Source organism: Seriola dumerili, unplaced genomic scaffold, assembly GCF_002260705.1.
Source record: "Seriola dumerili isolate Sdu_G_001 unplaced genomic scaffold, Sdu_1.0 BDQW01000415.1, whole genome shotgun sequence".
In the NCBI taxonomy this organism is placed as follows: domain Eukaryota; kingdom Metazoa; phylum Chordata; class Actinopteri; order Carangiformes; family Carangidae; genus Seriola; species Seriola dumerili.
In genome coordinates this window covers 61763-87915 of record NW_019174670.1, presented here as the reverse complement: position 1 = coordinate 87915, position 26153 = coordinate 61763, and the positions used below count along the sequence as shown (strand labels likewise).

General features: G+C 43.2%; 3 protein-coding genes across 3 annotated transcripts; 2 read left to right on the top strand and 1 right to left on the bottom strand.

Annotated features, from left to right (window-relative positions):
- Positions 1 to 964: 964 nt before the first annotated feature.
- Positions 965 to 9301, bottom strand: LOC111233692 (synaptotagmin-11-like). Its single transcript, XM_022761567.1, has 4 exons — positions 9028 to 9301; positions 3434 to 4386; positions 2550 to 2670; positions 965 to 1428 (listed from the first exon to the last, which is right to left on the bottom strand). The coding sequence occupies exons 1-4, from the start codon at positions 9059 to 9061 to the stop codon at positions 1118 to 1120; spliced, it is 1419 nt and encodes a 472-aa protein (XP_022617288.1). The 5' UTR covers positions 9062 to 9301; the 3' UTR covers positions 965 to 1117.
- A 990-nt stretch (positions 9302 to 10291) lies between these two features.
- Positions 10292 to 14978, top strand: LOC111233669 (methyltransferase-like protein 27). The gene is made up of 6 exons (XM_022761543.1): positions 10292 to 10350; positions 11900 to 12035; positions 12672 to 12800; positions 13137 to 13272; positions 14006 to 14098; positions 14746 to 14978. The coding sequence occupies exons 1-6, from the start codon at positions 10292 to 10294 to the stop codon at positions 14976 to 14978; spliced, it is 786 nt and encodes a 261-aa protein (XP_022617264.1).
- A 2090-nt stretch (positions 14979 to 17068) lies between these two features.
- On the top strand, positions 17069 to 23612 carry LOC111233691 (leucine-rich repeats and immunoglobulin-like domains protein 1). The gene is made up of 7 exons (XM_022761566.1): positions 17069 to 17264; positions 18393 to 18740; positions 18835 to 19101; positions 19892 to 19982; positions 21591 to 21642; positions 22206 to 22339; positions 22970 to 23612. Exons 1-7 carry the CDS (start codon positions 17213 to 17215, stop codon positions 23025 to 23027), a joined length of 1002 nt encoding a protein of 333 aa, XP_022617287.1. The 5' UTR covers positions 17069 to 17212; the 3' UTR covers positions 23028 to 23612.
- Positions 23613 to 26153: the final 2541 nt, after the last annotated feature.

The following is a 26153-nucleotide window of genomic DNA, read 5'->3' as shown; positions in this document are numbered from 1 at the left end:
TTTTTTTTTGCATATTTAATCTGAGCTGAACCCTGACACACATCTGTGACACCTCTGAGGTTCAAAGATAAAACCTGCTTCAGTAAATCACTGGTTTGGTGAGTGAGAACTCGGGGCTGATGGGTAATGTAGTGACAGGCACCACAGCTGCTCTCTGCCTCCTATGGAGTCTCCAGCACTTTGTAAATGAAACATCAGAGGAAACTCATTCATGTTACAAACAAGTATTTTACAGTCTCTCAGTCTGCTGGATCAGTAGTCTTCAGTGAGGAGGGGGGTCCGCCTCCTCCAGGATCAGGACCAGTCCGACTCTCTGCTGCAGGGTGGATGGATGAAGATGATGTTGGATGTTTAGCTGCAGGCAGGTAGCATGCTGCCGACTACAACAACCATCACCCCCCAGGTGTGGTGGAGCATCAGGAGCGACTGTAGCAGTTTCCTATTGGTCCTACTGAAGAGTAATTATATCGGATATATTCAGCGTCGAGTTATATGCAGTGTTATTGAACATCAGAGCTGAGGTCTCTTCCTGTCAATCAGTCAGCTGATCAGTCAGCTGATCAGTCAGCTGATCAGTCAGCTCTTCATCTTTTTCTTCAGACATGCGATGAGCTGCATGACAACAACAGCCAAGAGGGGAGTTTTTTTTTTTTTTTTTTTTTTTTTTTTTTTACTTCTTTTGTTTTTTAAATCTTATTGGAGCATTCCTTCCCCGTCCACACACACACAGCCAGGAGACATGAGGAGAGTCTGAGATGACCTGAAGGGTTCTGCTTTAAAAACAGCTGATTCTCTTCTTCTTCTGTGGCTGAAATAAAGAAGCTCAGGTTTCTGTTAGAGCTGATGAACGGTGGTAGAGAGAGAGAGACAGAGAGAGAGAGAGAGAGAGAGAGAGAGAGAGAGTTTAACTATGACACAACAGTGTGTGTGCGTGTGTGTGTGTGTGTATGTGTGTATATATGTGTGTGTGTGTGTGTGTGTGTGTCTGTGTGAGAGAGTGTGTGTGTGTGTGTGTGTGTGTGAATGTGCTGTACACTGAGTCTTTATCTCCCAGTGGGGGGTCACTGCTGGAGTCCCAGCCGGTCGATGGTCTCAGCTGGATTCTGGTGGTCCTCCCTCAGTACTCGCTCAGGTTGTGCCATTTGGAGATCTGCCGGCGGGGGTTTTCGCAGACCTCCCTCCAGTGGGAGGCTCCGGAGGGGGAGGGGCTGTGGAGGCCGAGCAGCAGGTGGCCCAGCACCTCGTTCTTGGTGGTCCGGTCGAAGTCGACCACCAGGAACTCCACGGAGATCTCGGGCAGCAGCTCGGGCGGGATGTCGTAGATGAAGGACTCGTTGAAGACCGGGTTCAGCGTGCACTTCTTCACGTGGGTCTTCTTCTTGGCGATGCGCTTGCGTCCGTAGAAGACGTTCACCTTCACGTACGGGTCTGAGGAGAGAAGAAGAAGTTAGTGGGAGTCCATGACCGTCGGCAGGATCCATACGATCCAGGTCTGATCAGGATCCATCACATGGCTCCAGACTCGCTCTGACATCATCTGCAAACATAGACCACACTGACGTCACCAGGTCAAACAAATGTGCATCTACAGCAGTGACTGCAGAGCAGCAGAGAGGGTTCAGGACCACAGCTCCCAGTATAGCTCCCAGTGCAGCCAGTATAAACACCAGCAGCACACAGGAAGCAGAGATCAGATCAGATGTTCAGATTTTATCACAGAAAGGCTCAGACATGTTCTGATGGTCTCTGGTCTGACCTGGAGTCAGTTGTCAGACTGGAGACACTGGGATGTTGTAGCTGTGAACTCTAACAGGAGAAGGCTTTTCTCTTTCGAAAAACTACAATAATAAAATCATCATTCCATCTGTCATTTAATAACAATTAGACTTTAACATTACAACATTATCTAAATATAATCTCTGCTTCATGTTCTAATAATCACCAGAGTTCATTCATCCTGAGTCCGGTGAAGTGACGCAGGTCGTGTATGTGATCTGTCTACAGATGGTTTGTCTCAGTCTAAAGTCCTGCATCAGTTCGGAGTGGATCATCACTCTGTCCCAGGACTTCTCTGTAGCTTTGCCTCTGCAGGACCAGGACTGTGATTCCAGGTCTCACTGATGACGGTCTGATCTGACAACAGGTGATGTCTCTGTGGACATTCAGGCTCTCCATAAGATGCTACAGTCCATGGCCAAAAGTATGTTGACAGCTGAACATGTGGCTCCATGATCATTAATGTTGCTTGAACAGACTCCACCCTCCTGCTTTCAGACTGTCCACCAGCTGCTGCACCTGCTGCAGGGACCTGATCCCAGTCTGACACACGAGACCGTCAGTGAGGTCTGACCTGGTGTTACACAACAGAGCACCACAGGTATGTGTGGAGGCTGTCCACATACTTCTGGCTACATGGAGCATTCTGGTGGGTCCACAGGTTTTAGTCTTGTTTCATAACAACAAGAATTCTTCCACAGTTTGAATCAGACAACAAGTCTTTTTACTGACCAGATGTTTGCAGATGTTTTGTTTGCAGCTGTGTTACTCACTTGCTGACAGGCCGGTGATGTCCATCTTGGGGAGGTGTCGAGCCTTCAAGACGACCACGCTGAGACGGTGAGACACGGGCTGGTAGGACAAAGACGCCAGCAGCTCTCCACGACTCTCACACTGAAACACACACACACACACACACACACACACACACACACACACACAGTCAGTTTCAGAGACTCCATGTCAGGCCAGTGATGATGCAGACAGGACAAACTGACTGAACCTGTGACCTCTTCACATGTCACTGACATATCTCTGTTTCTGTTGCCGTGGCGACTGCGTGACAAATGTTTTAGTGAGTTTTATGTGCTGGTTGAACTGTGTCAGAGTGAGACCTCAGCAGGACAACAGAATGTCTCTGCTGCCTAACATGTTTACGACAATCCAACCATAACTTAATGAAGATGGGACAACAGCAGGACTGTCCCTGGGTCTGATGATCTGAGCTGGTCTGAGGTCAGAGCGGCCTGTTGCCATGGTGACTGCAGCATCAGCTGTTAGCCAGCATCAGGACAACAACAACAACAGTTGAGTCACACTCACAGAGGAGTGTCTTTACGTAAAGTCACAGTGGAAACATACTCACACTGTTCAGACTCCTCAGAGGATCCACCACTAAACAATCAGCTGATGGTCGAATTATTGATCACTGATATAAAAAATCTATGATTAGCTCATCAATTTAAAATGTCTTTGTTGTTGATTATCATTAAATCTTCTCTTTTACAGAACGGCGTCTGTGAATCATCAAGGACAGAACGACCCTTTAACTACGAGTCAGACCTGAACCTGGACCTGGACCTGAACTTGGACCTGGACCTGGACCTGGAGGACCAAGACCAGACCTGCAGCCAGTCTCTGAACCACCAACACTCACCTGCATGTTCCTCTTGGTGATCTGCTGGCTCAGGTGGACTCGGCCTGTGCTCGGGTCCACGCCCTTCAGCGGCACCACCGCCTCCCCGATGACGTCGTCGCGGGCAAAGCGGTCGAAGCTCAGGACCAGGAAGTGCAGAGTGAGCTCAGGCAGCGAGCTGTAGGCCACGCCGTAGAAGGTGAAGGTCTCGTCGAACAGCGGGTCCAGGGTCTTCCTCAGCACGCGGGTCTTGACGCGGTGTTTCTTCTCCGGCAGGATGGTCATCTTCACGTAGGGGTCCGAGCTGCCCGCCTGCTCGTCCATGGCGGGGAGGCCCCGAGCCCCGACGATGGTCACCACCAGGGCCTTCTTGGGGAAGTTATAGTCGACAGTGAGGCTGATGGAGCCCAGGCTGGGCTCCGGCTCCGGCTCCGAGGAGGCGGGGGTGAAAGGAGACGCCGTCTTGCTGCTGGTCTGGCTGCTGCTGGCCGAGCTGCTGTCTAGGCAGCAGTAGTCAGCGCGGACCGGCAACGCCCGCTCGAGCCGGGCCTGACCCTGGGCGGGGCCCGCCCCGGCGGGTGGGACCAGATGACTCATCTGCAGCTGCCCCGGCATGTCCAGGATGTTGTTCTCGGCGTCCACCAGCACCATGCCCCTCCCTGTGGCAGGGGCGGCGGCGGCGGCGGCGGCACAGCCTCGCTCTCCGTCACGGTCGGAGCGGTCGGCCCGCCGGATACCACGTACGATCCTCTTGCTGCTGCTGAGGGATTCTGGGTAGATGCTGATGCCCTTCAGCATGTGGATGAACTTGTAGGGCGGGTCCTCTGCGTCGCAGTAACGGTCGCCATGCAGCTTGTAGCGTCCGGACACGCGCAGGTAGCGGCGCTGACAGAACGACCAGAGCAGAACCAAAACCACCACCACCAAAACCAGAACACCAGCTCCCAGGAAGCCCGCCAGCACTGGAGACATGGCTGAGACAGAGAGAGGAGAGCATCAGAGAGACAGGTCGCTATGGAAACACACAGTCAAAGTTCATTGATCAGCTGATCAACAAAAATCAATCAGATGTTTTTCATTAAAAAAATTATGAAACTGATCTGGAGTCAGGTTCTGAGGAGTCTGTAACAGCGACCTAAATGTGTGTGTGTTTGTTTGTGTGTTTGTTTGTTTGTTTGTTTGTGTGTTCCCTTCAGGTCCTGAACCAGCTGCACTGGACCTGGTGGAAGTCTGGGTCCTGGTCCAGAGTTTGTTCCTCAACACTGTGAGTTACAGCTCGGTGAACGTACACATTTTTTTTTTGTTGATTCGTCTTCTGATCATTTTCATTTTTCATTGATTCATTGTTTTGTCCATGAAATGTCAGAAAATAGTGAAAATCTCCTTTTACAGTTTCCCACAATGCACTGTGTCAAACAACTGTTCAGTTTAAAGACACAGAAACAACAAATATTTTTCAGTTACTTAAAATGACTAAAATGATGATTCGATGATCAAAGTTGATGATCAAGTTCCTGATTAATGAGCAACAACAATTATTCAAACAGATGATTGACATATCTGTTATCATCTGATTGATTAATCGATGCTGCTGCAGATGTTTCACTTCAGAGTAATATATATTATATGAATGTACTATAACTGACGGTGCGTTCAGGTACAGTCTGACCTGTGACAGTTTTGATTAAACAATAACTGAAATCATTATTTAATTATCAAATTAGTTGATTCATTTTCTGACAATCAACTAATCAATTCATTAATTAACTAATTGCACCTGTAACCACACCCACTTTGATGTCACAAGTGTCCTACAGTATACCTGTAACCTGCAGCCAGGTGAGAGGTTAAGGTCAGTAAAGACAGGATGGAGGAGGTATCCTGAACTTTAGTCCCAACTATGGGTCAAAACACTGGTGCCTACATTTCCCATGATGCAACTGGACAGCACTCCTTACACACCTGGGGTTTAACAATGAAAACCACTGCAGTATTTTACACTGGCGCAGTACAACAGGGTCTCATGCTGAGTCACTAATGATGTCATCATGTGAAAACACAGTGATGTCATAACATGATGACATATTTATAAACAGTAACATCACGTAAAAACAGTGATGTCATAACACGATGACATCATATTTATAAACAGTAACATCGTGTAAAAACAGTGATGTCAGAACATCATCCCTCCAGAGGTCTCATTAGAAACAGACTGTAACTGAAGTGATCCCTGCTGAGAGAAGGGGGAGGGGGAGGAGAGAGGGAGGGGGAGAGGGAGGGGGGGGCCTGAGAGGAGGAAAAAAGAGGAGCAGGAGGAGGAGGGGTAGTAGAAGTCTTTGTCTGCTGCATACAGAGGAGCACTGTTGTCCTGATCTGTCCCACAAGGACACACTGATGCTACAACACACACACACACACGTGCGCGCACACACACACACACATGCACACACATGCACACACACCCTATTCTAATCTTGTGGGGACCTTGACAGAAAACATTCCCTGAGCTCCACTGATCCTGAAACAGTCGTTACAGTCGTCTGATAGAAGAGAAAGACCAGCCACCGCTCCCAGTCAGAGCACAGGCCGACGTGAAGCTGGGTTTATACCTGTGTCAGGGCGACACTGCACCTGTCTGCACTCAGAGGTTTCAGTGGAGACACCAGGTGAGGACAGAGCTGTGATTGGCTGCTTGTGTTTGTTGAGAGTGAAGACAACATGACCTGCTCACTGTGTCACCGCTCTGAATTAATTAATTTACTTCCCCACAGTCTCTCTCTCTCTTTCTCTCTTTTATCCTCCCTGATTATTTTTTCAATTAATCAATTAATTGTATTATTGATTGATAACAGCTGTTATAGTTTCCCACAGACCAGAGCTGAGAGATCTTCAATTCCCTGTCATGTGACAAACAACAAATAAACATCACAACAGTGACTCTGTCCAGATGTTAAACAGCTGCTCTCATTAACACACTTAATTATAAAATAACGTTAACGTTCATCTGCAGGAATCACAACCAAACTCCCACAATCCCTCAGTCCTGTTGTTGTGGCTTTTCATTCAGGCCGCATCAGATGAGCTCATGTTTTGGAAAGAGCTGAAAGCAGCGGAGCTCGCTGCCTAGCAACACACACACACACACACACACACACACACACACACACACACACACACACTGAGCTGGTTAGGCTTCCCTCTGACAGTCAGTTTCTGATCTGTAATAATCATTTATCACATCCAGCAGCAGCTCCTCTGATTGGCTGGATTTGAGCCAATAGGACAAGGGACTCATTAATGACAGAGTTGAAACTGTTGAACATCTGAAGACGTCGCCTTGTTATGATTTTTTACTATTCTCTAACACTGTGTAAACCAAACGATCGATCAGTTAATCAATAATAATTAATAGATGATGAAAATAATGATCAGCTGTAGTCTGACGTGTCATGAATCTGAACTGAAGCCTGAATCACATGAAGGAACAATCAATTCACAAAACTGAATGTTTTTATAACATCAGGTCATCGACAAGGTTCCTCATTGATTAATTGATTAATCGATTGATCTAAAAACTCCCTGTTCTGTTCTATCACATCACACACCTCTGATCTGATCGTGGTTCTGACAGTTTGCTCCACAGTGTTAGAAAACAGAGACAAATGTCCACGTTCCAGTCCAAAACACACACCCAATACAATTCATTGATTATCAGAATTATTGTAGATTAGTTTTCTGTTAATCAACCAATCCATTAATTGTCTAATAAAACTGAAAAACTCAGAGCTTCAACAGTTTGTGTTCTGATCAGACAAACATACACACACACACACACACACACTCTGAACAGGTGTTTGTGTTGTTGTTGTTCCTCAGATGTTAAAGGTAAATTAAACTAATTCTTTCCCTTTAATTAAACTTCATTAAAGTCTCTGCTTGTTGTCGTTTCAGGTGCTGGTTATTTCCTGGAGTGAAGGTCAGTCAGCTGATTACACTGCTGCTGTGTGTGAGTTGCGTTGCTGTTATTACTGAAGTCACTAACAGCACTCTGTACTTTTATATCATTAAATTGTTATTATTAATTCATTACTGTAAGATCAGGAGTTTACTCCGACCAACAGTCCAAACCTCAACACGATTGAAAATAAATTATTCAAATTATTCTCAAAGAAAAGGAGCAAATCCTCTCATGAGAGAAGCTGGAGCCATGAAATCTTTACATAAAAAATAATAATGCAAATTAATTTTCCTCCAATCAGTTCACCTTTAATAAAGCAGAATATCGTATTAGATCTTGATGCTTCATCTGTAAAAATATTAATTTAGTAATGCAGTAAAAAGAGCAGTATTTCTCACGTACAAGTACAAATCTGATTAAAAACAAAATACTTCAGTAAATATACTTTGTGTGTAACTCAACCCCATTTCATCTTTATTTCCTGTTTTATCTTTAGATTTGTTCCATAAAATAAACAAAGTAATGAGGGAAAATGATGCTGCCATCTGTCAGTGTAACATCTCCACATTATACTGAGAAAACACTGCTTAACAGTCAGTGTTCAGACTTTACCTTAAAAGTCCTGCGTTCTCATTTTTAATTAAGTAAAAGTATCATCATAAAAATATTACCAACAGTTAAAGTAGTCATACAGATTTCATGACTGTATTATAATTATTGATTCATACATGTGTTCATCACTTTAATATTGTAGCTGGTGAAGCTCATTTCAATTACTTTATATACACTGCTGTTAAAATCTTAACATATAATAATCCATCAAAATTAAACTGATCAGGTAAACATTAATTTGACTTATTTGAAATGTAAAATAGAAGTAAATGAGTATTTCAGAGCTGTGAGTAAATAAACTGTTAGATTCCACCTGTTAAATCACATTTAAATCTTATATGTCGTCCTGTTGGTTGTTTTCATCTCAAATCTAAACGTGAGTGAATCTCAGTCACATTAACAGTAAAATCTGCAGGTGCTTCGGGTTCAGTTTTGCCCAGCGCAGGGTACAGACATGACGTCACCCGGTACCCACCCCGATTGGCACGCGCACGCACACCGAGGCCCACGAGAGGCAGACGGTGCGTAGGAGCACGAGAACGCCCTGTTTACCGCGTCTGACGGGATGGTGTTATTTTTATTAATGGATTGATCACAGTGATGTAATAATGCAGCGGCGCCTTCGTCCGGTTTCTCTTTGTTTCCTTTTATTGTTAATTAAATCACAGCTGGGTTGATATGTTTGATTTTAAATTATCGATCCCAACCTGTCTGCTGTCAAATATTCACATTTAAATCGAGTTAATCGATTTGATAACGACGATGATCGATAATCAGCAGGAAATCGGAACGTTTTTATGTTTAAAATGAATTTAAAAAAGCCCAATAAAATAAAAAATGAATAAAAATAACGGGTGTTGGCATCACAACGCTTCATTAACTGGGTGTAGACACCTGACACAGGATGTTTTAGACTGATACACCTGCTACAAACGTGTTAGAAACATGATATAAACGTGATAAAAACATGTAGCAGTTAATTAAACCAGTTATTTCGACGCTGAGCCGCAGACACATTAAGCAGACAGGGCCTGGCTCTCACCGTAGGCGGGTCCCAGCTCGATGATGTCCGCCATTTTGTGGTTGTGGGCAGCGGGGATGCGGGAGAAGCGCGCGGAGATGGAGAGGACACGGACTGACTGCTGCTCTCCGTTACTTCACATCCATAGAGACGCGACGACACAGAGGGAAATCACCGAAAATCAGCCGCCGATCCGGGAGCTGGAGCCTGCATATGTCCGCTGACGGGGCCGTGTCCGCTCGGTGGGTCGGTGTCTCTGTCGGTGTCTCTGTCGCTGCTCCGCTCGGTGCGCAGTGATGCTCGCGGGAGGATGCAGGGAGGCTGCGCCGAGGAGCTCGCGATGAGGCTTGACCAAGATCGTCTATGGAAGAAGATGACTCACTCCAACCTGCGATATGGGGGAGATTACTCCTCCCTGTTGTAGTTCTTCAAAGAGAGGCTGGCTGCCTGGTGCAGAGGTTCAGCTGAAACTAGCAGCGATTTACATGATCAATTCATCTGTTGATTTTCAATTTTTATTAATAAATTAATATTATGTAAAAATAAATAAAATGCTTGTTATAATCTTCAAATGTCTCGTCCCATCAACAGTCCACAGCTCAGAGTTTCAGTTCCATGTATGAAATCATGTATGACCAGTGGGGATCATAGACCCAGGTGACCACAGAGGTTACCTGGCTGTAAAACATGTAGCTAGCTAGAAGGGGCCCCACTTAGGGGGGTTAGGGGAAGCGTGGGTTTACTGCATTGCCTTTATGGGAGGTTTGAGGGGGTGTATAGCTGTCATTCTAAATTGTGCCGATATCTGGATCTTTGGGGGCTTCAGACATTTCCTCACATAGAGAATCTACAAACAGAAAATACTTCACTTTTTTGGTTTAAAAATGATTAAAATGACGATGAGACGATTAAAATATCATTTACTCTGTTTTCTGCAGTTTTCAGAAATGTGAGCAGAGTGAGACATCTCTACATCATCCTCTTCAGTGGACTGGTCCTCGCGGGAGTGGAGACCCCGCCCCCTTTGCTGCATCATCACAGTGTTAGATAATAAACAGGAACTGTACTTTTATGTACTTTAATCTACTTATATATAATTTACTGTACTTATGTACTTAATGTACATATATATAATTAATAGTACATATATGTACTTATATATACTTTATTCTATGTATATGCACATATATGTACTTATATATAATTGATTGTGTGATGACAAACAGCTGGCCTGATGTGACAGCACAGAGGAAGCTGGTTCACAGCAGGGGTGGACTGAGTCATTATGGGGCCTCAGGCAAACACAGACTTGGGGCCCTCCACACCCTTGGTTCTGCCCCTCTGGTAATTGTTGTTTATCTAAGACAGATCTACAAGTAACTTCAGAGAGACAGGGAGAGATGTGAACCGCAGGTCCATCGTAACTGAATATTTTCACCTGTTTCTGACTAATAATGTCTCAATCAATCAATAATCAAAACAATCATTAGCTGAAGCATGAAGCAGGCAGAGCTCACCTGTGTGGCTGGTTCCAGGTAGAGGAGTGGGTGTGAGTGAGGAAGTGTCGTCTCTGTTGGCATGTTAACAAGCTGCTCGCAGCCTCAGGCGAAAACGTGGAGGAAACAACTGGTTTCAAAGAAGAACTCAACAGACGACATGTTTGTTTTCCTCTTAAGTATCTGATTTCACAGAACAAGTATTTTCTCTATTTCTTAAGGTACTTGTGTATTACATAATACCAAGTGTTTATATCCCAATTTTCAGAACCTTTCTGACTCATTACATTTTGCAAAAAGATCATTTGGCCCAAATACTGAGAAACTGAAGCCCATGTTTTTTTAATTCTTCAAATGCCTTGTGAAAACAAACCTCAGGTACAATCAGGAATATGAAGCGTAAAGTGGAGAGTCGACAGATTCTAACAACATTTAACCATATCTCTTAAATCATATACGCTGTGTCATCATAGAGATGTTAATAAAAAACATCTGTCGACCTCAGAGGGTTAAACTGTGTCCTGGTTCTGTTCAGACTCTCAGATCCTGGTTCAGGTTAAAGATCCTGGTCTGGTTTCATACAGAAACAGTTAACAACTTGTTTATTGACATTTGGCAAGAACCTCCATCTTTACTGGCCCGAACCAGAGACTGGACTCTGGATCTGGACCCGGACTCTGGACTCACAGTCCTGGTCTTGGTCCGTCCTCCATCCTCCTCCCTGAACAGAGTCCAGATCCAGGTGCTGTGTTTCCTCCCTGCAGGTGAGATGATTGGCAGCAGGAGGCTGGTGACCGACAGCTATTTGGTTTACAGCTGGTTCTGCCCACACTGACTTGTACTATTACCTGCACCAATGGCATCACCTGTCTGAGCGGGTCCAGTCAGCCAATCAGCAGCGAACTGCTCTGCTCCTGATAAACCTGCTTCCATCTCCTTCACTCCCCCACTCACACCTACTCCTCTACCTGGAACCAGCCACACAGGTGAGCTCTGCCTGCTTCATGCTTCAGCTAATGATTGTTTTGATTGTTGATTGATTGAGACATTATTGGTCAGAAACAGGTGAAAATATTCAGTTACTCTGAGACGCCAGGGAGAGAGAGAGAGAGAGGCCTTCTGATTGATCGATAACTGAAATCAGTTATCAATATTGTTGCTGGTTAATTTTCTGTCAATCAGTTGATCAGCTGATGTTTCAGTTTCTATAATTCAGTTTTTAAATCTTGGTTTTCAGGGGGCTGCAGTTTCGTTCAGAGATCAGATCAGTTTATTAGGAACAGTCGTCTTATCAGAAACAAGTTTGTCCTGTTGTGTGTTTCTACATCCCTGTGTCCTCCTCCCCACATGCCAGAGTCTGTCATGTTAATTACATGTCTGGTGTCTGCTCCCTGCAGGTCTGAAGGTCTCTGCAAAATGTCAGGCTGCAGCAGAAACGTGGACGACATAAGGGCCCTCCTTCAGTCCTGCAAAAGCTTCGGTCCGCAGCAGAGGATGAAGTTCTACGACAGCTGGGCAGAGACGTACGAACAGGTCAGTGGTCTGAAGCTCGGTCTGGACCCACAGTCCCCCTGATCCAGCACCATCATCCCACATCCCACAGTCCTGGGTGGAGACCAGGATGGAGACCCCCCAGAGCTCAGACCCTTCAGTCTATTTGACTGACTGATACAACAGCCTCATAGACAGGTCTGTGACTGACTGATGCAACAGCCTGATGAACAGGTCTGTGACTGACTGAACAACTTTTCTACATGAACACTTTTGCTACAGTATGAACACAGTATATTAACAATGTAGTTACAGTTTCACGTGTTTTAAAACTGAAGAAATGAATCAAATAACATTTAAAACAGAATGAAAACTAAAATAAAATGAATTAAAACAGAATAAAATGAGATTAATAAAAAGATAAAAGTGTTCAAAGTGTTTTTAAATGTCCTGATGTTCATAAATGAAATGTGTAGAAACTGCTTCAGATAAATGTCACATGATGTTTGAACCTGCAGGTTATCAGTGAAGAAAAGTTGATCGTCTGCAACTAACAACACTCTGACTGTAACACAGGTACACAGCTCAGTGTGTGTGTGTGTGTTTGTGAGGTGGGGGTCGACTGACAGACTTCCTCCTCGTCACACTCACTCAGTTTCTCTCCTACTCCCTCGCCAGGACTCAGAGGTGATGAACTACAGAGCGCCACATCTGGTCATAGACTTCCTGAACGCCAACTTCTCCGGGGATCGTCAGGGGGCTCGGGTTTTGGACGTCGCCTGTGGATCTGGATTGGTCGCTAAGCTGGTGAGAACGCACTGTTCAGAGGTTCATCAGGTGTGTGCAGGTGTGGACAGGAACAGGAAGTTAGGTTTTGTAGTTTGGCTGATTTGACCAGAGTCCGAACTGAAGCAGACCTGAACCACAGACCTGATTCAGTGTGACCTCACTTCCTGATGATGTCATTATCTCTGAGGTCACTCCAGAATAAAGCTCCAGAGAGAAAAGAGTCCGTAAGAACTTCATTCAGAATCCAGTTTTTAAGTTTCCATCAGTGTCACAGCGATCCAGTGACAGGTGGGGTCAAAGGTCAGAGAGTCAGTGTTGATGCCGGTCGTCTTCTTCTTCTTCATGTGAGTCCAGATGGTTGAACTGGGCTTCAGACTCTTTGTGGGAGTGGACGGCAGCAGAGGAATGTTGGACCAAGCTGCCAAGACCGGCCTCTACCAGGACCTCAGGCTGGCCTTACTGGGAACACAAGCACTGCCTGCACAGACCGGTACACACTGCACACTACACACTACACACACTACACTACACTACACACACACTACACACTGCACACTACACACTACACACACTACACTACACTACACACTACACACACACTACACACTGCACACTACACACTGCACACTACACACTACACACACTACACTACACACTACACACACTACACTACACTACACACTACACACACACTACACACTACACACACTACACACACTACACACTGCACACACTGCACACTGCACACTACACAGTACACACTGCACACACTGCACACTACACACTGCACACTACACACTGCACACTACACACTACACACTGCACACTACACACACTGCACACTACACACTGCACACACTGCACACTGCACACTACACACAGTACACACTGCACACACTACACACTGCACACTACACACTGCACACACTGCACACTACACACTACACACTGCACACTACACACTGCACACTACACACTGCACACATCAGCTGAGATCTCAGAGAGCTTGTTGTGAACACCTGAACATCTTTATCATCAGAATAAAAGTGGGTTTCATTAAAACAGGAAGCCACAAAGTATGAAATGTTTAACAAATTAAAAGATGATCCTATTTGTTCTTGACTCACATGAACCAGTAACATCAGCTGACCACCAGGGGTCAGGTTTTATATCTGACAACAACAACAACAACAAGGTGACCTCTCCTCCTCTGCTGTCTCCAGGTGCGTTTGATGTGGTGATCATCGTCGGCGCGCTGCGTGACGGTTTCGTGCCGGTCAGCGTGGTCAGGGAGCTCTGCTGTGCCGCCAAACCAGGTACCAACACCGGTCACGTGATCTCAGGAAGCCAGACTCAAGATTAGAACAGAAGAAGAAACTATCAGCAACAAAAAGAACGAAGAAAAAAACTAAACACAATTTAAAATTCAATAGAATAAAAGATGAAGCAGTTTCTGTGTGGAGACAGAGTCAGATTCACCGAACCGCTCACACCTGCTCGTTACAGCCTGATGAATGTCACCTGTTCATGAGGCCCCTCCCCCCACCTCTTACCTGCTCTCTAACAGCTTCTACTAATTGTTGGCTTCATTTCTGCAGCTGTGACCTTTGAAGTTTGGAGCTTCTGGAACATTTGTTCCCTGAGTTTGTCTTTCAGGCAGATTTCACAGTATTTATGTTGTATGGAAGGAGGTGCGGCCTTAAAGGGACAGTTCTGGTTTTTTGACATGGGGGTGTGTGAGGTCGTCATATATAGCCGGTACATTACCCACAGTGCATTATGATGAGCGCGGTCCCAGTTAGGAAAGCCGACCTGCAGTGTCAGAGTGATGAGCTACTGTGGGCGGGGCCACCAGAGAAAACAATCCAACATCTGTTTAAATGAAGCTTCATGCAGAAGATTTTCATCATCATCGACTCTGTCAGAAGATGATGTCATTAATAAAAATTGTGTCTTTCTTCAGGAGGCTTGGTTTGTATGTCCAGAGTGGATCCAAAGTCAGAGTCTGGAGACAGGTACAAGGCGTGTTTGGAGCGCGAGCTGCAGCTGATGGAGGAGGAGGGGCTGTGGACTCATGTGGTCTCTGCAGACATGCACAGATACATGATGGACGTTTACAACAGTTCTACTGAGGGGGAGCAGAACCAGCAGTACCTCAGTGGAACCATGCAACTCTACAGGAAGTCACCACGTTAGGCTCCAGTAGCTCGTTCTGGGATTCACACTAAAAATTGTTATGAATGAATCATTTTAAATAAATAATGTAATAATCACACAATTAACTTTTTTTTCTTCATTTGTTCAGGGAGAGGAAGAGACAAAGGTGAACTCTGTCCTCTGGTCTCTGCTATTTCAATTTTATTTTCTTTATATAGCATCAGATCATAACAAACTTTATCTCAAAACTCTTTACAGATAAATATAGAGATATAGAGATATAATATAGAAATATAAAGATATAATATATAATATAGAAATATAAAGGTATAATATATAATATAGAAATATAAAGGTATAATATATAATATAGAAATATAGAGATATAATATAGAAATAGAAAGATATATAATATAGAAAGATATAATATATAATATAGAGATATAGAAATATAAAGATATAATATAGAAATATAGAGAGCCCAACAGGAGTATTTCTGTCCTTGTGGAGTTTATTCACTGATACATGGTCGTCCTGACGTCCAGTGACTGAGCAGCCTTTTCTGACTTGTAGCCGTTGTTGCTTAGCAACAGAATGACGCCATGTGTTGTTGTTAAAAAAGTTAAAACAACAACAAACTGCAGTCACCTCCTCCTGCTGTTTCCTCCTCCAACCAGACAGGTGTCAGGAAACATGGTGACAGTCTCCTCTTCCTGGGTGTTTGAAGAACATGATGATGTCACAGCAAAGTTGACCTTTGACCTCACTTTGTTTAATCCTTATAGACATTTGAGTTAAATTGTGTCATAATTTGTGAATGAATTTGTGAGTCATGGTCAAAAACTCGTTTTGTGAGGACACAGTGACCTTGACCTTTGACCTTTAAACTTTGACCACCAAATATTGATCAGTTCAACCTTCGGTCCAGGTGAATGTTTGTGTCAGATGTAATGAAATTCTCTCAAGGCGTTCCTGAGATATCACGTTCATGAGTTTGAGACGGACGGACATGAAAAGGTTGGATGGTGGGTCCAGGTGGGCGGGGCTTGGGGCGTGGCTGAGGGCGGTGACTTTACAGTTGTGACATCACAAAGTTTTAAGGCTCAGTGAAAGTGTTGAACCTTTCTATCAAAGCTTTGATACTTTCACAGTATCAGTACAGAAGCTGATCTATAATCAATGATCCTGTACGGAGGTTTAAAGCTGACCTCAGCGATCAGACTCTGATCTGACATGATGGTCAGTTACTGGTTCTCTCTGCTGGTCAACAAGCTGCTGCTGCCACCAGTACCGGCAGTACGTGACATGCTGGATCCAACCAGCTCCTTCATGAGACAGAGGACATGGACACAGCTCAGAGGAGAGGACAGACATCACTTCAGTGGCTGCAACTGGTCAAACTGGTCTGACACATGCTGAACTCTCTGCGGAGTCTTCCTCTGTGTTGACAGTGTTTCTCCTGGGGGGGGGGGGGGGGGGGTCATGTTTGTTTCACCTCTGTGCTGAGACACAGACGAAACAGGTGAATCATTTTGTCTCTAAAAGACTCAGAAAACTTGTAATTTATTTTAATTACAACAGTAATTTAATTTGTCTGTTTTAATTCCATCACAAGTAAAAGTCCAAGTCAGAACAGCTGTAAACATCAGTCTGAAACGCAGTTAAACTGCATTGTTTATATCAAACAAATAAATAAAATAAAATAATGACAAAAACATTCAGTTTCCAATCATCATCAAACTATCAGAGTAGAGGAGAATAAAACCAGCCAATGACAAAGCAATGAACTGATTATTAGTGATTACTCATTCATTTCCTACTGCAGGTCTGATGAAGAGACAGAGACCTGAGGAGACTCCTCCCCCTCCTCCTCCTCTTCCTCCCCCTCCTCCCCCTCCTCCTCCTCCTCCTCCTCCTCTTTTCTAAACCTTTTCTCCTTTTTATTTTTGCTGGACAACGCTCGGCCTTCATCCTGCTCACACATGCTCGTTCTCTTCATTATCATAAATATTCAAACTAACTGGGTGTGGGGGGGGTGTTATGACATGATGATGAAAGACTGGACACGGAGGTTTTAGGGAAGTGACAGTAAAAGAAGTGAGACTTCAGAAGACACTGATCTGGTCATAGAGAGAGAGAGAGAGAAGCGTTCTCGGAAAAAAGAAAGGAAGTCAGAAAGTTTTCACAATCTGTCTCTGAGTCTGTTCCCTCTCTGATCAGGTCTGAGATCAGAATCTGATCCTGAACCCACAGAGACCAGCAGCAAACTAAGGATGGCAGTGTGGGACAAAAACTCTTTCTGGAGCTTCTTGTTGCTTGTGGCAGGTGAGACTGAAGAGACGCCTCGCTTTCTTTTATTGTTCATGTGAGTCAGTGAACACAGGAGTCAGACTTTGGATCAGTGTGGAGCCACAGCTGGAAACATCTGACTGTCACAGATTACAGTTTGTTTTCATTGTAACCTCTAATTATCTTAAAGTTAAAGTTGAAACACTGACTGTTGTTGTTGAAGTGAATGTGTCAGTGAAACAGGAAGAGTTTGACATTATAACATATTAACCGGAAGAAATCCAGCTGTGACAGCCAGATGTTTGCTGACTGAACCCAGTGAAAGGTGGTGAGAGTTGTTTATTTCTCCTGTTCTGTCCAGATGTTTCTCTCTGTTCCTCAAACGGAAACAGCAGATCTGATGAAGCGACCTGACGACCTGCAGGACGTCTGATAACGTTAGTTTTTCTTTCCACACTGTCCACTGTGACCCCCTCCTGACCCGGTGGGCTGTGTTGAGGGTCAGCACTGAACGGGTTTGGATCTTAAACACAGGAGGTTCTCTTTGGCTGTAGGTCAGTGAACCTTGCAGTTAATAACTGGTTGAACCTGGTGTGAAACCAGTTCTCCCAGTAGCTGCAGGAGGTTTGGAGCCGTCTTCTAATGGAGCTGCTTCAGTCAGACGAGTTCTCAGGACGTCTCTTGGGTTTCGGCCTCTTCTCGCCGCAGTCGTTCTCGCTCTTGGAGTGAACTGTTGTGTCTGTAAATCCTTTTCTAAACAGTTCTGCTCTGTTTGAAAGTTCACTGAGATAACTTCTGCTTTTCAGCGCAGTTCACAGCATCTCTACTGGATTCAATCTGGGCTCTGACTGGACCGCTGCAGGAGGTGGACGTTCTTTATCTAAAGTCGGTCTGTAGTAGATTTCATTTCCCCCTCAGTGACGTGGAGCAGTCCAGAACCAGAAGCAGCAAAGACCCAGATCGTGTTTGTGTTGAGCTGCTGGCGTCTCAGCTGGACGTCATGTCACTGAATCATCTGTCCAACACCAGGAACAATATCTGAAGCCAGAAGTGAAGAAGTGACTGAAGAAGACAGACAGTTTAACTCAGGGGTGTTTTACAACCAGACACTGGGTTCTATTGTTAACCTCTTCTCTCATTCCCTCCCTTCAAACAAATATCCAGGTGCTGTGGGTCAAAGTGTGAAATATTCACTTCCTGTTTGTGCTGTGAGAGGCTCGACTGTCACCCTCCCCTGCACCTTCACACCAGTTAAGGAGATCATCAGAGTCGTCTGGTGCCAGAATCATCTGATTTGTCATGGATCCACTCCGTCTGTGTACGACAGTGATTCAAAGACCAACAAACCCCCCGACCCTCGCTACAGATACCTGGGAGACAAGACAGGAAACTGCACTTTACAGATCAGTAATGTACAGGAGAGAGACAAGGCAACGTTTCGCTTCAGAATGGAGGCTAAAGATGCAGCAGGACATTGGACTGGACGAAGTGGAGTGAATGTCACAGTTGTTGGTAAGAGCAACATCACCAAGTTCATCATCATCATTAATATGAGATAAGTCAGAGATAATAAGAGTGTAAAACTCAAATGTTAAATCCATTTCAGACGGTTCTCCGATGAGAATAACGAGCTCCAGTGAGAGAGAGGCGAGAGAGGGTCAGAACGTCACACTGCTCTGCACCTCAACCTGCACCTTCCACCAGCTGCAGGTCACCTGGTTCAGAGGTGACCACCTCCTCCCAGGGTCTGGCCCCGCCCTCAGGTTCAGCCCTCTGACCGCAGAGGATTCTGGGAACTACACCTGTGGTTTGAAGGCCAACTGGGGGACACGCTCGGTGGCGTACGTGCTGCAGGTGGAGGCTGCAGACGGAGGTTTGTAGTTGGGTTTTAGTCTGGTGACATGTTGTAGGGGTTCTGTGAGACCACATCTGGATGGCCACATCTGGACCAGACCAGGGTCCAGTCATTTCTGTCAGCTTCTAGAACAGGCTCTGATTGGTCAGCTCTGGGTAGGTGAGGATGAGGCTGTGTCTACATGCAAACTATTTGTGTCGCTCTTCATGAGGTCACCTGAGGTCAACACTGAGGACAACTCATGAGGCATGGAGCTGATTGGATATTCCACAGGAAGTGTTTTTTAGAGATAAAGAGAAGTTGCTGCAACTGTTGCATCATGATTCTTATACAACATTATGTACACTTTATTTTTTCAGTCTGACTTTCTTGTTCAACTGATTTATGCATTCAGTATATTTTTCATTTAAAACACAGCATCACAGTTACACCCGGACAAAAGACAACGTCTGAACCTGTTCAACGTCTGTGAATAAAATTCTTCAATCCGTCATTTAACAGCAGAACTCTGGTGAACGACTGTTTGTCCTAAAACAAGCTCTGGTCTGCTGGAAACACCGAGTGTACAAATCATTTTTTTGTTTTAAAATGTAAACGGGTTAATGTAGATGTCGTATTAGTGAGGGTATGCTCTTATTTTGAAAAGCAGACAATGATAAAGTTTTGTCAGTTTGATGTTTAAGTTTTCTTCTAGTGAATGAAATGATGCAATTTTCTGACTGTTTTACTGACTGTAAATGATTTAGTAGAGTGTATAGTGATAATATATAATAGTTTATATAATGTATTGATGTGATGTGTTTTACAGGGGGGGGTGTGACCCTGCTGATAGTTGGTGTGCTGTTTGGTGTCCTGCTGGCTGTGTGTGTGCTCATCCTGGCCGTCTGCATCATCAAAAGGTTTTTATAAGAAGTTTTTATAAGAAGTCTTTTTGTTTCCCAATACACATCAGGAATCCACAGCTGGAATAAGTTCATTTCCTTCATGCTTCTTTTCATCAGAGGGACGTTCATTTCAGAAGGAAACTTTACTTCTGTCCTTTTTGCTCCATTACATTTACATATAGATGGTATGACTTGTTTGTACATGTTAAATTTACACTAAATTTAATAGTAGTGCTTCATGTTGTTTAATAGCACTTCAAATAATGCTTTAATCTATAATATCTTAGAACAACTTAAATGTACAAAATTAATACAACAATGAATAATCTTACTTTTGATAATCATACATTAAGGTCTGGGAACATTTTCCTGATTTCTACATTATTTCTTAAATTCACCTTTAAAGTATACTTGCACAGAACCCAACAGTCAGTATAAGTGTTTTATATCACAATTCTCAGAACAATCTCAGCTCTTTCTTTATGAGGCTGCTTTTTGTTGCACTGTGCAAAAGGATCATTTGGCCCAAATGCTAAAAAATTGAAGTCTGGTTTTTGAAATTCTTCAAATAGCTTGTGAAAACACACTTTACTGATGTGGATGAATTGTTTCGGTGCTTGGAATGGGGTTTATCAACATCTATAGGTTCATAAAAATAGTGCAATATATTTGTACAATAGTAGATAAATGCCTAAAATGAAATGTTGTGATATCACTGAGTCATAGTTCTTGTCTGTCACTGTACTTGAAGCTAATCTTAGAGGCTGTGAGTCACGTACGATCTCATAAGAAAATATAAAGGAAAGTGGAGAGTCTACAGGTTGTAACACTTAAACCAGACTTCTACGCTCTGTTACCACAAAGATATTAATAGAAACATCACTTATATACTGACTGCAGGATTTCTGCTTATAATGGAGTATTTTATTATTTTTACTCGAGTAAAGAATCTGAAACTTGGACACAATCAGGTCAGAGCTGTTCGGTTGATGCTGTTAGCAAAGAAAGGAGAAAGGAGAAGCTGTGTTTGATTAACTCAAAGTGAGAAATTAAGCCAATAATAAAGATAGAAGTGAGTCTTTTAGCAGACAGAGGCTAACAGGCTAGCTTGATGGCTAATATTTGAGCTAGCTAACATCAGCTATTTTCAGAAGGAAAAGACATGTAAAGATTAGTTTTGATAAAATTAGTGAAAACTGGTGGTTTGAACAGCAGCAGGATTGTTATGAAACCTAGCATGTTAGCTAATGTAACTAGCTAGTAAAAGTTAGCCAGCCAGCATAGCTTTAGCTTGTGTTTGCAAATCCTGCAAGATAAACTCCTCTCTCTTTGAAAAGAATAAAATCATTGAAATGTTGAATTAATATTTTTCTACTGTAACGCACAGAAACACTTCACACATTATGATTTTTGTATCTTATAATAATTTTTGTGTAATAATGAGATGCTGAATCATAGTTACATGATATCTTTCTAATCAGTGTATTTTTATATGACAACACTTTGTCTCCTTTATATTCATATAGAATATAAATGATATTCAGTCTATGGAGATACACTGACACTTGTTTGATTCTTGTTCTGACTTCTGTTGTTGTAATTTTCATTGTGTTGTATTTGCAGGAAGCGAGCAGCAGCAGCAGAGAGAACTATGGGAGGTCAGGTGGGACAAAAGGTGAGTTACATTTTTATATTATGATTACTTATCATTTTTCACCCACATCGTTTTAATCAAGTTTATTTTCCCAATATCTGAATCTACTCACAGTGTGTGTCTTGTGACTATATCAAAGTGCTGTTTTATTTAACAAAGTTATCAGGACAATGTACTTTTAGTGAATGACTAAATATATTAACACAGCAATATGACTCAGGCTGTACATTAATAAACTTATAGAAACAATTTTGGAAACATTTGTAATTGTTCTAAAGTATAATTTCCCCAAGTGTAAGATTCCCTGTACTAATGTAAAGTTTGCTTTAAGTACAGCTTTGAAAGTACATCCTTACTTTGGTTATTAAGTATTTTTACTGCATATTTATAGAGACTTATTTAGACACTGACTGAAATATGCAAAGCAGCATCAGCTCACAGATAGAACTAGATTTTGTATAGAAACCATTCATTTCAAAATCAAATGGGTTTACATTCGAATTGTCACTCCAAGAACATTTTAACCAGATAAAGTTAACACTTCTGAAGCTCGTCTCTACTTCTGTCCTCTTCCCCTTTTTCAGCTTCCTGATAGCATCTACAGCGACATCCTGCCGCCTGCTGAGCAAGGGGGAGGAGGTCAACGCCAGGAAACCAGTCGAGCTGTGGAGGAGCTCAGCTACGCCTCCGTCCAGTTCAAACACAAGAAAAAGGCCAGGTAGGACGCACTGACACTTACCTGTACAGATGGCGCCGACATTAGATTTACAGCTTTTTAAACGTTGAAAACAAAAACTTCAAATGTGATAGAAAAGTATTTTACATGAAAGCAAAGAATTGTCCATCCATCATCCATCCATCCAACCATCATCCATCATCCAGACGTCCTCCCCCTCAGGGAGGTTCTCCAGCTCCTCCTGGGGTTCCTGAGCTGAGATCTAGAATCTCTCCATTAAATGAATGTGAGGCTCTTGTGTCTGCAGAGGAGGAAGAAATTAACCGAACACAGAGCTGCATTTTTTCCAATGAAAAAATGTGAGATTTTTTCTGTTGGAATCTGCACTGATTTGTTCATAGTCCTTCAGAATAGACGTGGTACTTAGTCCTCACACCTGTTCTCACTGTGAGTCTCTCTGGATACAAGAGTCTGACGCATCAGTCAATGTTCATGAACAGACGTCAGCAGAATCATGTTGTTTGAATTGAAAGCACTAAACACTGGACACACAACAGGTGCTGCCATAAAACACAGTTCCTCTTCTTCTTCTGATGTTTTTGAGGTTGGTTAGCAGCTTTTTGAATGTGTGGACGTATATTGTAACGGAGTCGTACTGTTGTTTGTTTGCAGGCCGGTGGAGGATGCAGAGGACGCCATCATTTACAGCTCAGTGGCCACCAGAGGCTGAAGTTACGTCTCCCTCCCTCAGGAGCAGCAGGTGTTGGGACACCTCAGATGTTTGTTGATAATGTTCACCTCTGTCCACCTGGCAGGTGTGTGCTTTTGTTCAGCTCGGCCAGATCAACCTCCTCAGGCGCCCCGGGACAAAGACGGGCCCCTGTTGACACCAAGGTGACCCTCAGAGGACCTGACGTTAATATGAAGCTTCAACGGGATTTTATAATATAAATCTGTATGTGTGAGACTGTTAAAGCTTCATATTAACTTACACTTTTATGAAACAGTTAATGTCCGGTATGAACCATCAAAACAAATACACCTGTTCATGTGTTCATATGGTCACCTGACTGAGACCCTGTCCTTTGAATACGACAGTAACTATGACGCTCAGTGGGTGTTTCCATGGAGACGAAACTCTGCTCCACACTCCTAAGCTAAGTTTAGTCTCAGTGCTGGTTGTGAATGTATCAGCTTGCTTTAATATTTTATTATTCATTCATATTTCTCAACTGTTTATTGTAATTTATTGTATAAGAGCTTTATCTTGCAGTTTTGTAAATAAAAGCATGTAAATAAAGATTTATTTGATTTACTTAAAAGCAAATGCCTGATCAGGGTTTCATACTTCACAAGCCTAAGGAACCTTAAAATCTTAAAAGATGCTAACTACGCTAACCGTTCTGAAAAGATGCTAATTGTGCTATCTGTTATGAAAAGATGCTAACTAGCTAAAGGTTCTGATCCGTCTGCTAGTCTCTGGTTCTGGTCTCAACAGACTCCTCCTCTGAGTCTGGGTCTGACTGAGGCTCAAACATGTGGCTGAGTCTCTCTGGTGTTTCCTCCTCTGACCATCTTCATACTCTCTGCTCTTTCACCTGTCCACCTGGAGCCAGCAGGTGGTGGGCGGGGCTCCAGGCCTGATCCATATTTATCAACCAGAAAGTAGGAGGAGATGAGCTTCAGACGCAGTTTTTATGTGGAAAAACTGAAAAAAAAACTAAATATGAATCATAGCAGGGGATTTTTACAGAGTTTAAAACAGAAGGGAGCTAATGACTCCATGAAAACACACAAACCACCTGTAACCTAAATCTAAGTGAGGACGTCCTCACTGTAAAAAAGTGATTATGAGTGTTGAAAGACCAGAGACTGGCAGAAATAACTGGAATACAGCAGCTTGAAAAGTGTTTCACAATCTAACACTTAAGACATGGAGAAGTGGGAAGTGGGCGTGGGCGTTCACACTGTCGCTGGAGCCGAAGACAGATACAGACACACAAACACCCATGTAACGAGCCTGTGTAATTTTATCTTTAGATTAAATGTCTTAAAATTTAGGTTTTTCAGGCAAAAATCTGAAATATAGTCTATTAATAACATAAGCAGACTGTAATAATGATGTAGCACAGGAAGGAACTCTGGACATCCACAGAAGCAGAAGTTGCTTTCCTTTCTTAGTTTGCATCAGAGGCCATATGTCATTTTACCAAACCAGCTGTAACTAACCATAGACATGAGCCTGCAGTGACCAACAGAACAGAAATAGTCTGATTCAAGGAAACAGCATGAGCTCAGTGTTTACTGGCTGAGGACAATCTGTCAATCACATCTTGTGTCATTTGTATGAACATGAGCTGCTGTAACCATGTTAGCATGTTAGCTGCTTTAAAGGAGCTATTTGTAAGTTTTGCTTCATAGCTAACGTTAGCATTAGCAGCTGTTTACTTACCAGTGTAGACAAAATGTGAGTTCAGTATCAAACTTCATTCATTCACTTACAAACATCTGTCTGTTAACTCTTGTCTCTATCACGTCTTTTCTTCTACAGAAGATAGCATGCTAACCAGCTAGCTCCAGCCTAACACCTCACCTCAAGCACTACAGCTATTCAATAAGTGAGGGAGATCAGGTCTCAATTATTCTATTAAGTTTATATGTTTAAGCACTTTAAGCACAACAAGGCAATTCAAAGTTCTTTACATAAGACACAAAAGAAGAAACACAAGACAATCTAACAACAACAACAACAATAATAAAAATAATAATAATTACACGGATAAATAAACCACTTATTACATCTTTATACACTGGATATACAGTTAACCTCTTTTTTTAAACACTAAGAAAATTGTACTGTGGTTGGTGGCAGACCAACACTGTCCTGTGGGTGGCGGCGTTGTGCTGGAGGAACGCCCCCACCCTGCACACACAGCAGCCTGACGTGATGATGTAGATGTTTTGCTCCTGTCATGGACGTGTCTCTGTGTTTTTCATATAATATGAGGGGGAGTTTGTGTTTGTGAATCACCACTGTGTTACTGTTTACGCAACACAGCTTTTGTGTTACTCACTCAGCCAACTCATTACTGATATTCATGTGTTGCTATAACAGGACCAGTGGTGGAAAGTAACTGAGTACAACTCTATTTGTACTCTAGGATATCCATTTTATTATGTGCCTGCAATGCAAAAGCACTGAAGGCATGTGTTACTATCCTGCATACTTATTAGTGTGAATGCTGAAGCATCAGATTAGGTTTTTATGACATTTTGTTGCCATTCAAATGAATAGAGATGATGTTCACATCCTTGAAAAGTTCAGCCTCTTTGAAGTTCTACTACTTCAGTATACTTTCAGCTACAGACTTCATTCAACCTTTAAACTGTAAACAAGCCTTTCAGTTATTAAGTAATTATTCAGCTTATTGATATCTTCAACAGTCTCTAAATTTATCACAGTTTTAGTTTTATGCTTTTTTCTGACGATTCTTGAGTTTATAATGGGTGTGTATTGTGCTTAACGAGCAGAGGCTAGAGTTGATGACATCACAGCGAGAGTGGGAGAAGCTCTAGAGCTCATCTAAAAAAAAAAATCTGTGTAACTTGTCCTCATGGCCACATATTTCAGTCTTCACACATCATGGCTTCCTCAGTTTACACACATTTGTCCTGTTTCATAGAAAGTGTCGACCTTAGCACAAAGACTTTTTACTGTTGTCCATGTTGTTCTGTTCTGGCAGGAGAAATCACAGCAGCTTTATTGCAGATCAACTTCTGCTGGGGCATGTACATGTGTGTATACATGTCTTGCTATGGCTGTGGAGACAAATTTAATTCACTTTGGCCAGTCCTC

What these genes read in the sequence shown, in the direction of transcription:
- LOC111233691 (XM_022761566.1), top strand. Translation starts at nt 17,213, where the DNA reads ATGGCAGTGTGGGACAAAAACTCTTTCTGGAGCTTCTTGTTGCTTGTG. An exon ending in GAGGTCAGGTGGGACAAAAG is followed by an intron (nt 21,643 to 22,205) that starts GTGAGTTACATT and finishes CCCCTTTTTCAG; the next exon opens with CTTCCTGATAGCATCTACAG. An exon ending in AAACACAAGAAAAAGGCCAG is followed by an intron (nt 22,340 to 22,969) that starts GTAGGACGCACT and finishes GTTTGTTTGCAG; the next exon opens with GCCGGTGGAGGATGCAGAGG.
- LOC111233692 (XM_022761567.1), bottom strand. Translation starts at nt 9,061, where the DNA reads ATGGCGGACATCATCGAGCTGGGACCCGCCTACG. An exon ending in CGAGCTGGGACCCGCCTACG is followed by an intron (nt 4,387 to 9,027) that starts GTGAGAGCCAGG and finishes TCTCTGTCTCAG; the next exon opens with CCATGTCTCCAGTGCTGGCG. An exon ending in CATCACCGGCCTGTCAGCAA is followed by an intron (nt 1,429 to 2,549) that starts GTGAGTAACACA and finishes TTCTCTCCTCAG; the next exon opens with ACCCGTACGTGAAGGTGAAC.
- LOC111233669 (XM_022761543.1), top strand. Translation starts at nt 10,292, where the DNA reads ATGGGGCCTCAGGCAAACACAGACTTGGGGCCCTCCACACCCTTGGTT. An exon ending in AGCACTGCCTGCACAGACCG is followed by an intron (nt 13,273 to 14,005) that starts GTACACACTGCA and finishes TGCTGTCTCCAG; the next exon opens with GTGCGTTTGATGTGGTGATC. An exon ending in CTGCTGTGCCGCCAAACCAG is followed by an intron (nt 14,099 to 14,745) that starts GTACCAACACCG and finishes GTCTTTCTTCAG; the next exon opens with GAGGCTTGGTTTGTATGTCC.